The 15514-nt window shown below is 42.6% G+C and overlaps 1 protein-coding gene across 2 annotated transcripts in view; it reads left to right on the forward strand.

The window, feature by feature from the left end:
• The window catches only part of RHCE (Rh blood group CcEe antigens), a 43573-nt gene extending 28877 nt beyond the window's left edge, over nt 1-14696 (forward strand). For both annotated transcript variants that reach the window (XM_055139135.1, XM_055139136.1), the window contains 4 exons: nt 3425-3558; nt 8884-8963; nt 10945-11018; nt 14229-14696. In XM_055139135.1, coding sequence (XP_054995110.1) covers nt 3425-3558; nt 8884-8963; nt 10945-11018; nt 14229-14255 — 315 coding nt within the window. In that variant the 3' untranslated portion in view covers nt 14256-14696. The remainder of the gene's footprint in view (nt 1-3424; nt 3559-8883; nt 8964-10944; nt 11019-14228) is intronic.
• Nucleotides 14697-15514: the final 818 nt, after the last annotated feature.

Raw genomic sequence — 15514 nt, forward strand, 5'->3', positions numbered from 1 at the left:
ACAAGAAAAGAAGAACTTACCAAGTTTGATTTAACCAAAGACAGGGAAATCTATTTTTCATCTTTGGAATAAGAACAAATTTTTATCTCCTCTGACTTTAAGGCTCTATGGCACTGTAGCACTGTAGCACTGTCGTCTTGTTCATCGATTTGCTCGAGCGGGCACCAGTAACGTCTCCATTGTGAGACTTGTTATTGTTTTTGGCATATTGAATATGCCATGGGTAGCTTGCCAGGCTCTGCATGCAAGTGGGATACTCTCGGTAGCTTGCCGGGCTCTCCGAGAGGGACAGAGAAATCAAACCCAGGTTGGCCGCATGCAAGGCAAAATGCTCTACCCACTGTGCTATTGCTCCAGGAGCAATAGCACAAGGCTCTATGGCAAAAAGAAGAAATGTATCACAGGGGGTGTGACTTGGTGGGTGGGAGAGTCTGTTAAGTCAGCACCATGCCAATCCACCACCACTTTCTCTATGCCTTACTTTCTTTGACTTATCACAGGGGAAACAATTCAAGATGACCCGCTCATTTACTCAGCACATGTTTTAACACTTTATCCGCTTTCTAAACTATAGGGTAGAGAGGGAAATGTATAAATAAACACAACACAGTGTGATACTCGCAGGCCTTGTGGTGGGTGAGGAAATACTTCCTAGACCAGAGGATGTTTTTCTCTGGTCTAGAAGTGGGCAATGCATTCCAGCAGAGGAACAGGATGTATTCTAAGTTCATTACTGAGAAGAGCACGTGGCCCAACCAGAAACAGGAAGATGCTCTTTTACCTGGAGCATTGAGTTCAGTGGGAGAGATGGGGGATCAGGCTTTGGCAGATGGGGATGCTCATGTGTGCTTCTGGGGTTAGGAGAAGAGTTTAGGATTTTCATCTGAAAATAATTGGAGTTCTAGGGAGAGAAGTGGCCCAATCTTTTATATTATTTCTACACCTATTGACTCATGGTACACTAGGAGGCCAAGGAGTGAAGTGGGAGAATCCCTGAATGGTTGTCTGGAGGAGTGATCAGATTATTTTCTTCTAATTGGTCATGTTGTCTTTGGGATGATAGTTTAGTTTGAGTGGGCCAGACTTGAGGGTCTAATCATCCTTGGGATGTTTGACAATATGTGAAAATGTTTTTGGGTGACACAACTGTGTGGGGATGTTACTGGCAAGCAAAGCAATGTTTCCCAAAATGAGCACAATAGCCCCTGGCTTGGGGGCACTGGAATGACGTGTGGGGTGTAGTAGCCTCGACTCCAATTTTGGGAGGGTCTTCTTATTCACTAAAAGAAGACCAATTTCCCATTGGTGGAGGAAAATGCGCACTTGGTGGAGGGTTGGGTGTTCAATCATTGTATGACCGAAACTCAATCATGAAAGCTTTGTAACTGTATCTCATGGTGATTCAATTAAAATAAATAAATAAAAGGAAGATCGACTTCCAGGTAGAGGGAGCTCTAAGTCACTCCTTTTCTGAGAAGAAGCTAGGAGGCCAAATACATTTGGGAGCCTCTGATCTGGAGTGGTGTTTCTCAGGTGGGGGCCATATAGTCCCCCAGGATATTCCCTGGGGGCCACAACTGAAAATTGCGTGGATGGAGGGTCACAGCATGAGATTAGGGGGAATCGCAGGAAGGAAATGAGGCTGGAGGTTTGAGAAACACTGGTCTAGAGAGCACAAGACAGAGATGCTGTTAAGTTAGCCTGTAGGAAAAGCTTTCCAACACAGAATTGTCTGTTTATAACTGGGTAGAGGCTGGGCTAGACCTTGCTGTTCCATGTGTGGTCCATGCACAGGCAGCAGTTGGGACTGTGTTAGAGATGCAGACTTAGAACAGAGCAGTACGGCGGGTGGTACAGTGGGTAGGCTCTTGCCTAGCACGCAGGCGGCTGAGGTTCTGTCCCTGACACCACATAGTGCCCCTGATCCCCTCCAGGAGTGACCCCTGAGTGCAAAACCAGGAGAAAGACTTAAGCATTGCCCAAAATACAAAAACAAAAGACAAAAGGGAAATGTAGACTCACAGTCCCTGTGCCCACTAAACCTGACCTTACTTTTTATTTAAAAAATTTTTATAGTTGTTCACAATATTTGATTACATTTAATATTTGAACATCAATCCCACCACCATTACATCTTCCCACCACATTTCTATCCTGAACCCCCAAACCCTGTCCCAAAGCAAAACCAAAATAATTTATTTTGTATTGCTTGTTATGAGCACAGCAATAGGACGTTCGCCTTTCATGCAGCTGACCCATGTTCGATTCCTCTGCCCCTCTCAGAGAGCCCAGCAAGCTACTGAGGGTATCTCGCCTGCACGGTAGAGCCTGGCAAGCTACCCGTGGAGTATTCGATATGCCAAAAACAGTAACAACAAGCTTCACAATGAGAGACGTTACTGGTGCCCACTCGAACAAATCGATGAGCAATGGGATGACAGTGACAGTGACAGTGCTTGTTATGAATAATCCACTAAAAATGAGACAAAGATTTCTTAGAGAAAAGTGTGTGAAGATTGTTGTATTTCACCCAGGACTGATTAAGCCCTTCTATATGAGATTAGTAACATGGTGTTAAAGGTTGAGGCTTGTGTGCTTATATATATATATACATATATATATGTATAAATATATTTCCCCCTAAGATTAGTTACCTTCTACTTTAAACCCAATAAAATGTGGTATGCTACTCCTTATATATAGATCTGACTTTACTTTTAAACATTTACTTAAGCCTGTCATGGTGGCTTAAATTTGGGTAGAGGAGGTGCTTGCTTTGCATGCAGCCAACCAGGGCTTTATGCTTGGCACCACATATGGTCTCTCGAGCCATATGTGGCCCCAAACAAAGAACAAAATAAAATTAAGCCATTTTTTAAAATGTACTTACCTAGGGGGCTGGAGCAATAGCACAGCGGGTAGGGCGTTTGCCTTGAACGTGGCTGACTCAGGTTTGATTCCCAGCATCCCATATGGTCTCCCTGAGCACTGCCAGAAGTAATTCCTGAGTGAAGAGCCAGGAATAACCCCTGTACATCGCCAGGTGTGACCCAAAAAGAAAAATAAATGTACTTACCTAGAGGGAAGTTGGGGCCCACATCCTCAGGGCTTACTCCTGGATCTGTGCTCAGGAATCACTCCTGGTATAACTCGGGAGACCCTATGAAATACTGGCACTTGAATCTGGGTTGTCCACGTGCAAGGGAAGCATCTTAACCCCTGTGCTATCCTTTTGGCCCCTGATGCTGCATTTTAACAGGCACCCCAGGTGACTGAGGGCATATTCAAGTCAGAGAAGCACTTCCTTGGGGGGGGGGTCCTAGTGTCAATCCCTGAGGGTAGTCTGAGTGCCAAGGGTCAGTGAAAATGTGAGCAGGGCATGTCGGTCTCACTGCAATCTGCTTACACCTATGCTTGTCCCCAGGTGTGCTGTAATCGTGTGTTTGGGATCCACGACACTGGAGGCGTGCACTACACCTTTGGCCTGCCTGGGCTGCTCGGAGGGGTCGCCTATATTGTGCTGATCATTCTTCAAACCAATTGGACCAAGACATCCATGTGGGTCACATGACTTGCCCCCTTAACAGTCCTCTCCAAATCAAAAATACATGGGCCAGAGGTCCTCGATGGGATAGTCATCCAGAACCAGCCACTACCAACATGAAGATTTATTGTTCAATTTATTCAGAAATTATGGCTAGAGATTGGAGTGGTAGTACAGTGGGTATGGCCTTAGCCTTAGATGCAGCTGACTAGGTTTGATTCCCAGCATCCCATATGGTCCCTCAAGTACCGTCAAGAGTAATTGCAGAATCAGAGCCAGGAGTAACCCCTGAGCATTGCTGGGTGTGACCCCAAACAAACAAACAAAATTCTGCCCAGTCCCTATTTTGTATGAAGTCATCACCTCTCAAGGTCATTTTTTCCCAAAGAGACTACCTTAGATCCAAGGCAAAGACAGATAGTCCTGACACCCTATCCCCCATCCAACCAAATGTAGAGCCCCTGAATAAGGCCTGAGGCAATTGTGTCCATTTTTCAATTCCTGGTGTTAGAGAGCATGCTGAGGAGTTAGACTGGTCTTGACCTCTGCCTGATAATGGATATATGATCTAAACTTAGCAAAACCATTCCCAACAGGGTAAGATGTCAGAGAACCTCGTACCCAAGAATTAGGGTAGGGAATAGTTGACAGCAGTGACCCTTCTGGGGAAGACCTTTGACCTGGTAGAGGATAAGGACACTAGCACTGTCATCCTGTTGTTCATTGATTTGCTCCAGTGGGTACCAATAACATCTCCTTTGTGACTTGTTGTTACTGTTTTTGGGATATTGAATATGCCACGGGTAGCTTACCAGGCTCTGCCGTGTGGATGGGATACTCTCGGTAGTTTGCTGGGCTCTCCAAGAGGGACGGAGGAATTGAACCTGGGTTGGCTGCATGCAAGGCAAACACCCTACCCACTGTGCTATCACTCCAGTCCTATATATCATAGATTCAGCTATATATCATAATTAAAAGTTTCAGAATGGTGCTTGGCATGGAATGAAAAACCAATACATTTTTTTGGGTATGTATTGGTTTTTCATTTGATGTAGCTTTGATGTAGCTCTTTCTTTTTAAGAGGATTCTTTTTTTAAAAAATTTTTTTTAATTAGTGAACACTGTGAGGCACTGTTACATACTCACAAACATTCGTGTTTCTGTTTCAGTCATACAATTATCGGTTACCCATCCCTCCACCAGTGCCCATTCTCCACCACCAATGATCTCAGTATCCCTCCAACCCCCCCACCCATTCCCACTCCCTAACCCGCCTCTGTGGCAGGGCATTCCTTTTTGTTCTCTCTCTCCTTTTGGGTATTGTGGTTTGCAATAGTGGTATTGAGTGGCCTTCGTGTTCGGTCTATAGTCTATTTTGGCAGCTCCCAGCCCAAGCGGGTCCTCCCAGCACCCTTTACTTGGTGTTCCCTTCTCTGTCTGAGCTGCCTTTTCCTCCAGCATGTGAGGCCGGCTTGGAAGCCGTAGGGCAAACCTCCTTGTCCTTATCTCTACTATTCTTGGGTTAGTCTCCTATTCTGTTATTTTATATTCCACAGATGAGTGCAATCTTTTTATGTCTGTCCCTCTCTTTTTGACTCATTTCACTTAACATGATACTTTCCATGTTGATCCACTTATATGCAAATTTCATGACTTCATCTATAAGGGGATTCTATATAAGGTAAATGAGCTGGCAATCAGACATGCCCTGTGACACTGGACTGCCCGCTTGATGTCATTGGACCAGAATGTGGGCTTTTTATTCATTCCATAAGAAATATCTGCTAATTGGGCTGGAAATAACTCAAGGGGTAGAGCACATGTCCCGCATGTACAGAACCCCAGTGAAGACATGGGCATTGAATAGCTCTCCGAGCATCACTGGGCTTGGCCCTAGTGGCCCCAGCGCGGCTGGACCTGAGCACCAAACTGGCCCATACCACAAGGCATGCATGGTACTCCTCCTAGGGCCCTCAGCACCACTGGTGTGGTCCCCATAAAAAAAAAAGGGACCAGAACAATAGCATAGCAGGTAGAGCATTTGCCTTGCAGGTGGTCAACGTGGGTTAGATCCCCTGCACCACATATGGTCTCCTGAGCTCTGCCATGAGTGATCCCCGAGCACAGAGCCAAAAGTAAGTCCCGAACACAGCTTCGTGTGCCAACTCCTCCCCTCCCCGACTGTCCCCCTCCTCCGAAAAAAAGCCATCAATTTTCTTATTTAGGTGAGTAAATGTGAGTCAGTTGCTGTGCTTAGCACTGAGGAGGAATGTTCCCCACAACCACAACCCCCTCCCACCACACACACACACACACACACAAATTGTGTGAATGCATTTAAATAACACAAAATCACACTGCAGACTTTCTCGATTCCCATTTAATCTTTTGATTGCATCTGGGAGAAAGTCTCCTCTGAGTGTCTCTGCAGCATCAAGACTGTTGACCTGTAAATCACAGCAGAGAAGCCTCAGGCTGAGAGTTCCATGGGCTGGCACATATGGGAGAGATTTCAGAACAGCATTTTATTTTTATTGTAATTCTTTTTATAGTTACCTCCCATTTCTCTTCCCATCTCCCATCTCCATTTGTGCTACAATTTCCTTTTAAATGCAGTTGTTTAAAAATGCAGTTATTTAGGGGCTGGAGTGATAGCACAGCAGGTAGGGCGTTTGCCTTGCACGCGGCCGACCCGGGTTCGAATCCCAGCATCCCATATGGTCCCCTGAGCACTGCCAGGGGTGATTCCTGAGTGCATGAGCCAGGAGTGACCCCTGTGCATCGCCGGGTGTGACCCAAAAAGCAAAAAAATAGATAAATAAATAAATAAATAAATAAATAAAAATGCAGTTATTTAAAAAAAAATTGTGCTACACCCAGTGGTACTCAGGACTGACTCCTGGCTCTGTGCTCAAGGATCACTCCTTGTGATCGAAACACAGCCAGTCAAGTACAAGGTAAATGCCTTCTCTGGTTCCATTTAAATGTTTTAAAATTTCCATTTAAAGTGTTTTTTTTAAACTATCCTAGAGAGTTTAGATAGAAATATCAAAGGGTTGGTGCACACATTTTGTGTGCAAAAGCCTTGAGTTCCATTTCCAGTAACTCATGGGCTCCCCCAGACACCACAGAGTGTTGTCTCCAAAATGGAGCTGGCAGTAGCCCCCAGGACTACAAGAGTATAGCCCCAAAACAAAACAATGTGTAACCTGAGAATGCTGATATGACCAAATTTGTGGAGATATCCCTCAATTGAGAAATTGCTAAAATTGTCAACAGACTGGTCTGACTAGTTTGATCCCAAAAGCCCCCCATGCAATCTCGGTGATATTGGAGCCCTGGATTCACTGTCCTACGCTGGACATCCTGCTTTGATAACTTTCTTGGAGGACCTCCTGAGTTCCAAATGACTCAGCACCATGTGAAGCCAAGAACCTAGCACGAGGGGACCTACCAGCAGTGTGGGGACAGTTATGATCATCTTAGGTTCATCCATTTCTGTTTTCAGAGAATATCAAGATCGAGTGAATTGTGGTTGGGAGTAAGCAGAGTTGGGCTTAGCTCCTATACTTCTGATTATTATTAACAAACAAAACCTTACTGTAATGTTAACCTATAAACAGAAAATGAAATGCAAAGATCATAAGGCAACCACTTGATTTTGTTGTAGTTGTTGTTTGGGGAGTGCAGGCACACCCAAGGGTACTTAGGGCTTCTCCTGGTTCTGTGCTCAGGGAACCATATGGGATGCCAAGATCCAACCAGGTCAGCTGTGTGCAAGGCGAGTGCCCCATCTGCTACATTATCTCTCTGCACCATCCCTCTTTCCCCCATTCTTTCCCCCCACCCCATGGAGGGGAACATTCAGGCTCCAGGATCAAACCAGGGGCTCCCACATGCAAAGTGTGTGCTCCAGCCCCTTAAGCCATCTCCCCACTTCCTTGATGAATTCTTTTATGCAGCCTGTGAACAGCACTCAAAGTTCCTTATTGTCTTGTCCCACTAACCTGTCCTCTGAGACCACCAATCCCGTTGTGCCTGAATTTGTCCTTTGAATACATGGAATCACAAAGAAATTCTATACTTGGATAACTTGCCTTCTTTTACTGAACACTGTAGTTGAGAGATTCATCCATACAGATTTATATCACTATAGAGCATTCATATTCATTCATGGTCATTAGGGCATAGTGTGTTGTAATTGGGTTCTAATATACAAAGGACCCAACTGGATCCTAATGTATAAATTGAAGCTAGGGAGAGATCAATGTCATTAAAGGCTAAGTATAATGTTCTTTAAAGTTCCCCTTGAAATGAGGCACAGCACTCTATGTGGAGCTGTGTGAACTCTTAGCATGCAGGACCAGGCAGCAGTGATAGAGGAACTGAGACTAGGAAGAAGGGAACAGAATAATGAAGTAGGACTTCTCCTGTAGGACAGGAAATGAAAACACAATTGTTAGTTTGTAGTTGGGGGGGGGGTTGGATTATTAGTTTAGCACTCCCATGGAAACCAACTTAAAACAAAGAAGAGTAAGATTCTGGCCACTAATTTGACCCCGTGATGTAAATGAGTTCCGAGTAGACAAATACCGCATCTGATATAAGTGCTATTTCTTTTTCTTCAAACATACAAGTGCATCTCTTTGTTAAGTGTATGGCTTGAAGTGAAATTATTGGGTCACAAAGTATTCAAATGATCAATTTTAGTGGATACTAACAATTTTCCATTGTGATTTTCCAAAGCTTCTTTTATTCCATATATGTCTCTTTTCTAATTTTAGGCATTTAGTCAACAAGTTTATCATTTTAATGCATGTGAGTGTGTGCGCTCATGCATATGCCAAGGACTGAAGCCAACTGTATCCACTAAAGTTGACCACTTGAATACCCAGCAATTTTACTTCTAGCCATAGACATGAGGCATGCACTCTACTATTGGGCCACATTCCTCATCAAATTTATCACTCCAATTTAAATTTCCCTGGTGAGGGGTAGCTATAATACAATGGGTAGGTTGCTTGCCTTGCACCCCATATAGCCCCCTGAGTCCACTAGGAGTAATCCTTGAGCACAGATCCAGGAGTAAGCCCTGAGCACTGCCAGGTATGCTCTAAATCAAAACTAAGCCAAAGAGGATCTTGGAATCCCCTTTCCCCTCCCACCAGTCTGCATGGTTTTGCAGGCAGATGACGTGGTATATACTTTCTGGGGAAGTTATATTTATTCTGATGGCCTTCTGACAGCATTGCTAATGATGCAAACCTTCCATTTCAGATCCCTGGGGACTTACAGATTTTGGTGCTTGAATCTGATCACCTTTATTTTGTCATTTCCAGGATCGGCTACCAAGTGCTTATCGACACTGGGGCGCTCAGCTTGGCTGTGGCTGTGGGTTTGGTGTCTGGTCTGCTAACAGGTCAGTATGAGCTCACGCATGGCTATGTGCCCTGCTCCTTTCCTAGGATCTGCCCACCCCGCTCCAGTCAAATGGGGTAAAGGGCTCAGACCTTGGTTACAAATAAACAATCCTAGAATCATATCATCTCAGAACCAGAAAAACTGACAGGAGGCACTTGCTGTCGGCACAGACTCGGGGCCAGGAAGAGACTTTCCTGAGGGTCCAAGCAAGTGGGGATGGGCCCTTAATGCCCACTGGATATTGCACAGAAGGATAAGGAACCCCTTGTGCCAAAAAAATCCACCTTTCATTTCTCATAGACATTCCAAAATTCTCACAGACACAAAATTATTTTGTTCAGCAAGTACTGTTTGCTTGTTTCTTCGTTTTTGGTGGGGGTGGTCACACCCAGCAGTGCTCAGGATTTACTCCTGGTTCTGCACTCAGGGATCACTCCTGGCAAGGCTCAGGAGATCATTTGGGATGCCAGGGATCAAACTCAGATGACCGCATGTAGGGCAAATGCCCTACTTGTTATACTTATCACTCAGCTCCTGTTCAGCAAGTATTTACTTAGAATCTGCTATGCACAAGGCACTTTTCTGAGCATCAGAATAGAGTTAAGTAAAATAAACCAGCTGCTCCCCTGGAGCTGGTGTTCTCCTTGAGGAGAGAGGCTTGACAATAAATAAACAGAGCATTCAAGGATGTGTGCTATGAAGAGGAAGAGAAAGCCTAGGTAATAAGTTGGCCTTCTTTTTTTTTGGGGGGGGGGAACACAACAGCAGTGCTCAGGGCTTACTCTTGCCTCTGTGCTTGGGGGTCACATCTAGTGGTGCTCAGGAGACCATATGGGGTGCCAAGCACTGAACCCAGGTCAGCCATGCAAGCACCTTATCTGCTGTACTATAGCTCCAGCCACTATATGGGGAATTTAGAGTGAAATCTACTAAAATCACCTTAGTGTATCATTTTGCCTCAGCTTTCAACAAAGCCTGAGAATTAAATAAATATAGATGAGGGCTGGAAAGACAGTGCAAATGGCTGGAGCACAAGCTTTGCTTGCTGATTGGTACCCTGGGCTCAATACCTAGTACCACATGGTCCCCCAGAACTGCTAAGAGCAGTCCTTGTTGCACCAAAGTGGGAGAAGTCCCTGAACACTGTTGGGTGTGGCCCTAAACCCAATAAATAAATACAGATGAGAAAATAGCCTTCCACAGGTTTATATTCTAAACATGGTGGCTGTCAAACCCTAGCAAACATGGCCCAATTTAGCACATGCAAATACAAAGCAACTATTTTCTACATTTAAAATTAACTTAACATTCTATATTTTATTTCACCACCCCACACCTAGGCTCCCAAACCATTTACCACAGTCACTATTACTGACAATGTGACTCTGACTTACACTATTTTATTTATTTATTTTTCTCCCCACCCCAACCCCTGACTTACACTATTTTAAAGGACCTCTCTTTTCAAGGGGAGGGGGGTGGGGGGAATCCCCGGGTTTTATACATATGTATGACTCACATGTATGAAGTCCTAGGTTCAATCCCTGACACTGAACATTTTTAAAATTAAAATATTAAAGAGATAGTATAAGAAGTAAGGTGTTTGCCTTGCATGCATCTGGCCTGGGTTTTAATCCTGGCACCCCCTTTAGTCACCCAAGCTCATCAGGAGTGATCCCTAAGTACAGAGCCAGGAATAAGCTCTGAGCTCCACTAGGTGAGGCCCCAAAACTAAAAACAAAATCAAAAAACCAGATTTAAAAATAAGAGCCTACAGAATTAGTTAAACCGGTTCAGGAATGATAGTACTTCTATTTGTGTGTCTTCTGGTTGTGAAAGAAAAGATTTCTATTGAGATAACATCATTAACATTATGACAATTTTATTTAACATTAGGATTATTTGATTTATGTTTATTAACTCTGAGGTAACAAGTGCTGTGCTCTAAATATTTAACATTTAATAATGAATTTATACAGGTATGCTCTTAAATCTCAAAATATGGAGAGCTCCTCATGTGGCTAAGTATTTTGACGACCAAGCTTTCTGGGAGGTAAGATTTCTACCTGTTATGTTATGAATTTTGAGTGAATGAAATCTACTACAAATATCTGGGTAAAAATGTTAATTTCATAGTCATGAGAGTTAGGGGCTGTGTGTCACCTTAGGTAATGTTCCGGTCAATGTTCAGTTAGCTGTGCAAGCTTTGCCAATTTTAAAAGGGAAACTGGGGCAAAGAGAGGTTAGGCTATTGTCCAACATCAGATCTTCCCAAGGGCAGAGACCAGACTTGGATCTACCCAACAGGCCAAGACAGTGATGGCAAAAGGGACAGAGAACCATCCTTAGCATGATCCTTGGCATTAATGTCGTCAGGGATAAAACAAAACAAACTATCTTTTCTCTTTTTTTCCTCCCTCTCCTTCCTCTTCATCCTCTTCCTTTTCCTCTTCCAACTGCTTCACAGAGGAATGATTACAGTGAATCATACATATATAAAGTATACAATCTTACACGTTTAAGCATATTTATACATTCATGAAATTACCATCATGGACAAAATAGTGAACAAATACATCACACCAAACATTTCCTTGTGCTTCTTTGAAATGCTCTCCTCACTACCTCACCACATCCCATCCCTAGGCAACCACTAAACTGTTTTCCATCACATAGAATAGTTTTTACTGTCTATATTTTATTATGAAGTACCATGGTACAGAATCTCCTTTGGCTTTGTTTACTCAGAAATCAAGAGAGGCAGCCTTTTGTAACACCTGTCTCATCCTTCACTCTTATTTTTAATTTTTTTTTGTTTTTTTGCTTTTTGGGTCACACCTGGCGATGCACAGGGGTTACTCCTGGCTCTGCACTCAGGAATTACTCCTGGCGATGCTCAGGGGACCATGTGGAGTGCTGGGAATTGAACCCAGGTTGGCCGCGTGCAAGGCAAATGCCCTACCCGCTGTGCCATGGCTTCAGCCCCTCATCCTTCACTCTTGACAACCATCAACACTACTGAGTTTTGCTCAACAACTTCTCCATGGCCGCGCAAATGCTTTTGTCCCTTTGACAGAAGCAATCTAGTAAAAGGACTTGAAACTGGTTTAATCCCTCTTTTCATTCCACGAGCATATAATAAGTATCATGTGACTAATTGCACACTTATAGTTTAATTTTACATGATCGATTTTATTTTTTTATTTTTTAAAAAATTCTTTTATTAATTCACCATGTGGAAAGTTACAAAGCTTTCAGGTTAAAGTCTCAGTTATACAATGCTCAAACACCCATCCCTTCACCAGTGCACATATACATGATCGATTTTATATGTAAGAGCCCAGATACAAAAAAGGAAGTTTGAAGATATTGAGATTTTTACAGATTTATTTGTCATGTCTATTCATCTCTTGAATTAATGTAAATTCTCTGGACCAGTAAAACCCTGAATACTTCAATGTGATTCCCTTTTTAAAGTTTGTATTTGCTCACAGTTTTCTGGGGCATATTCAAAAATATAATTTTGCAATTAAAAAAAATAGCTACTACAGCAGCAGGTGAACTGAGTGTGTACCCAGAACAAGAAGATCTGTGTTCTAGTTACCATTCTACAAGGTAGCACACGTAGGCAAGTTCTTTCACCCCTCTCACTGGTGAATAGTGATCTCTCTTCTACCTCATTGGGTTTCTGGAAGAGCAAATGAGGTGATTATGTCCATAAATATATTCTGTAGAATGGAAACCACCACATGAATGTGAGACTTAAGCACTAGAGATTTAGTCAAGCACAAAAGATTGTTTAAGTTATCAGAGCTGCCATTTATTGCAAGCCCTATTTCTAATTTTGGGCTAGATGCTTTTCAACAATATATGATGTTCTCTTCATCTTAAAGATGAACAGCAACTTCTCTAAAATATAGAGCTAGTAAATGGGACAGGAGGAAGAGGAATTTGAATCGGTATCTGTTGGGCTCTAAAAACACAGCACACTGGGGCTGGAGCGATAGTACAGCGGGTAGGGTATTTGCCTTGTATGCAGCCGACCCGGGTTCGATTCCCAGCATCCCATATGGTCCCCTGAGCACTTCCAGGAGTAATTCCTGAGTGCATGAACCAGGAGTAACCCCTGTGCATCGCCAGGTGTGACCCAAAAACAAAAATAAAAAATAAAATAAAATAAAAACACAGTACATGTGAGTGTGCTCGATAGTTATTTCTCCTTTTGGTCTTCTATTTTTCAGAGTTGAATAGAATCATTTACTCACTTATACAACAGTTTGCATTTGAGAAACCAAAGGGCCGTTTACAGAGGCAAGAATTCACATTTCCAAGGCTGATTAATCCAGAATGTTTTTGTAAACTATCTAAAAATGTATTTTACACATTACTGAATCCCCTTATTACATTTCATAGAAGCAGACTGCTGAGTCCTTCAACTCTGCCATACAACATTACTGCATCTGAATAGCCTTGGATAACAGGATTCTAGAACTGGCAATGTGAATAGCTAATGCCTATGGGGCAACTGTCTATGGATCAGTCAGTATGCTAACACTTTATACTTTGAATCTTTGCAACAACCCAGGAGAGTGTATTCTCTCCATTTCATTGATCGTGAAACGGAAGCTCTGAGAATTAGAGTCAGAGGAAATAGAACTCAGGATCACAGTCAATTTACAAAAGACCCAAAGAAATCTAAAATCAACCTTCAAACATTCAAAAATATTATACAGAAAAGGAAAAATGGCTTTCTTATTCATCAAAGAACATCACGAGGCCCAGTAGGCAATGTAATAAAAATTACTAACAAATTGAACTGCCTTCCAAATGGAATAAGTATATCGTGGTGCGTCCCCATCACTGGAGGCGTTAAAACAAAAATCCATGTCAAGCACACTACTGGAAATGAGATGGAGCTAAGAGCTCTTCTGATTCAGACTTTACGCAAGAACTTCTAAGGCCTTTAAGATGAGACAACAGTTTGGCCAACATAAATTTCAAAAGATCAGGTCAGAGTCAATATGTGCATAAACCAATAAGGTTTGGCCAAGGAAATGGCTCAAAGGGTTGAAATATCTGCTATGCATGTGGGAGCCTCAACTTCACTCTCCAGCACCATCACATTCCCTCCCCGACCCCACCAAGCACTGAGCCAGGAGTAGTCCCCAAGTACCTCTGAGTTTGGCCCAAACAACAAACATACACACAAAAACACACAGCATCTAAATTAACTTGTAATAAAAATGTCTGCTTTTCTTTTCAGTTTCCTCATTTGGCTACTGGATTTTAAACAAAATCATTCAAGAAAAAGCAAGACTTGTTTACGAAGAATAAGACAACATCCTTTCACTGTTACCCACCTTTTTGTGTGTGACAAACCCATTACAGCAAAGACTCCGTATGTACAAAGCAATAATACAAAGTCAAAGATAGTTTTGATGTTAAAAATAAAAGACAAAAAAATTATTTAAGAAGTCATATCTGTTTAGCTTTTTTTTTTTTTTTTTTTTTGCTTTTTGGGTCACACCCAGCGATGCTCAGGGGTTAGTCCTGGCTTTGCACTCAGGAACTACTCCTGGCGGTGCTTGGGGGACCATATGGGATGCCGGGGATCGAACCCGGGTCGGCCGCGTGCAAGGCAAATGCCCTACCCGCTGTGCTATCACTCCGGCCCCTGTTTAGCTTTAAATGTTCAGTTTCATTTAAAATGATGCTATTAACATCTTGGGTACAGACATAAGATTTAGGTTCAATTTTATTGACAGTTCTCAAATTCTTTCTTATGCTTTATTAAAGTATGCTACCCAGTTATCTTGTGTTGATATCAACAAAACAGATAACAAGAAAAAACAGAAAATAACAAGAACTCACTTCTATTTAGTTCTTTTAGACAATAAGCCTTTATTCCATCTGTTTTACAAAGCAATTATTTACCTTGAACACATTCTGAAATTAACAGAAGGGAAAGATATTGTGGAGGCAAACTATCTTAAGATTAAAACACTAGTTTTATGGCCTTGAGGAAATCCTAGAGAAAGAACGTGTTCTTCAACTTCAAGGATCTCCTGCAATTCTTACATCCTATGTATCTGAAAATCATGCATGGTTTGTTGTGAGAAAAAAAGTCATTTGTTGAATAGCTTCTTACTGACAAAACAATATTCAAAACTTATACACTGGAAGATAACAACGGTGGATGTGGAAGAGTACCACAAAATTAAACAAAGACACTGTTTCTCAGCCTTCATCAGACCATGGCCCCATTTCAACCTTGTTTCCATCCTGCCCCCCTAATCCTACTGATTGATCCCTTAGTCTTGTGCTATGGCCCCCCCCCATTAATGCAATCTTCACCTGTGGGCCACTGGAATATCCTGGGGGTCATCCCCTGATTGAGAAATACTAATCTAAGAGATAGTTTGAATTTAATGAGGGGCTAATTATAGCATGTTTTAGATAAGAAAATATCTCTTTTGTTTTTGGGTCATATCTGGTGATGCTAAGGGATTACTCCTGGCTCTGCACTCAGGAATTACTTCTAGTGACGTT

This window comes from Sorex araneus, chromosome 5 (assembly GCF_027595985.1).
Source record: "Sorex araneus isolate mSorAra2 chromosome 5, mSorAra2.pri, whole genome shotgun sequence".
In the NCBI taxonomy this organism is placed as follows: domain Eukaryota; kingdom Metazoa; phylum Chordata; class Mammalia; order Eulipotyphla; family Soricidae; genus Sorex; species Sorex araneus.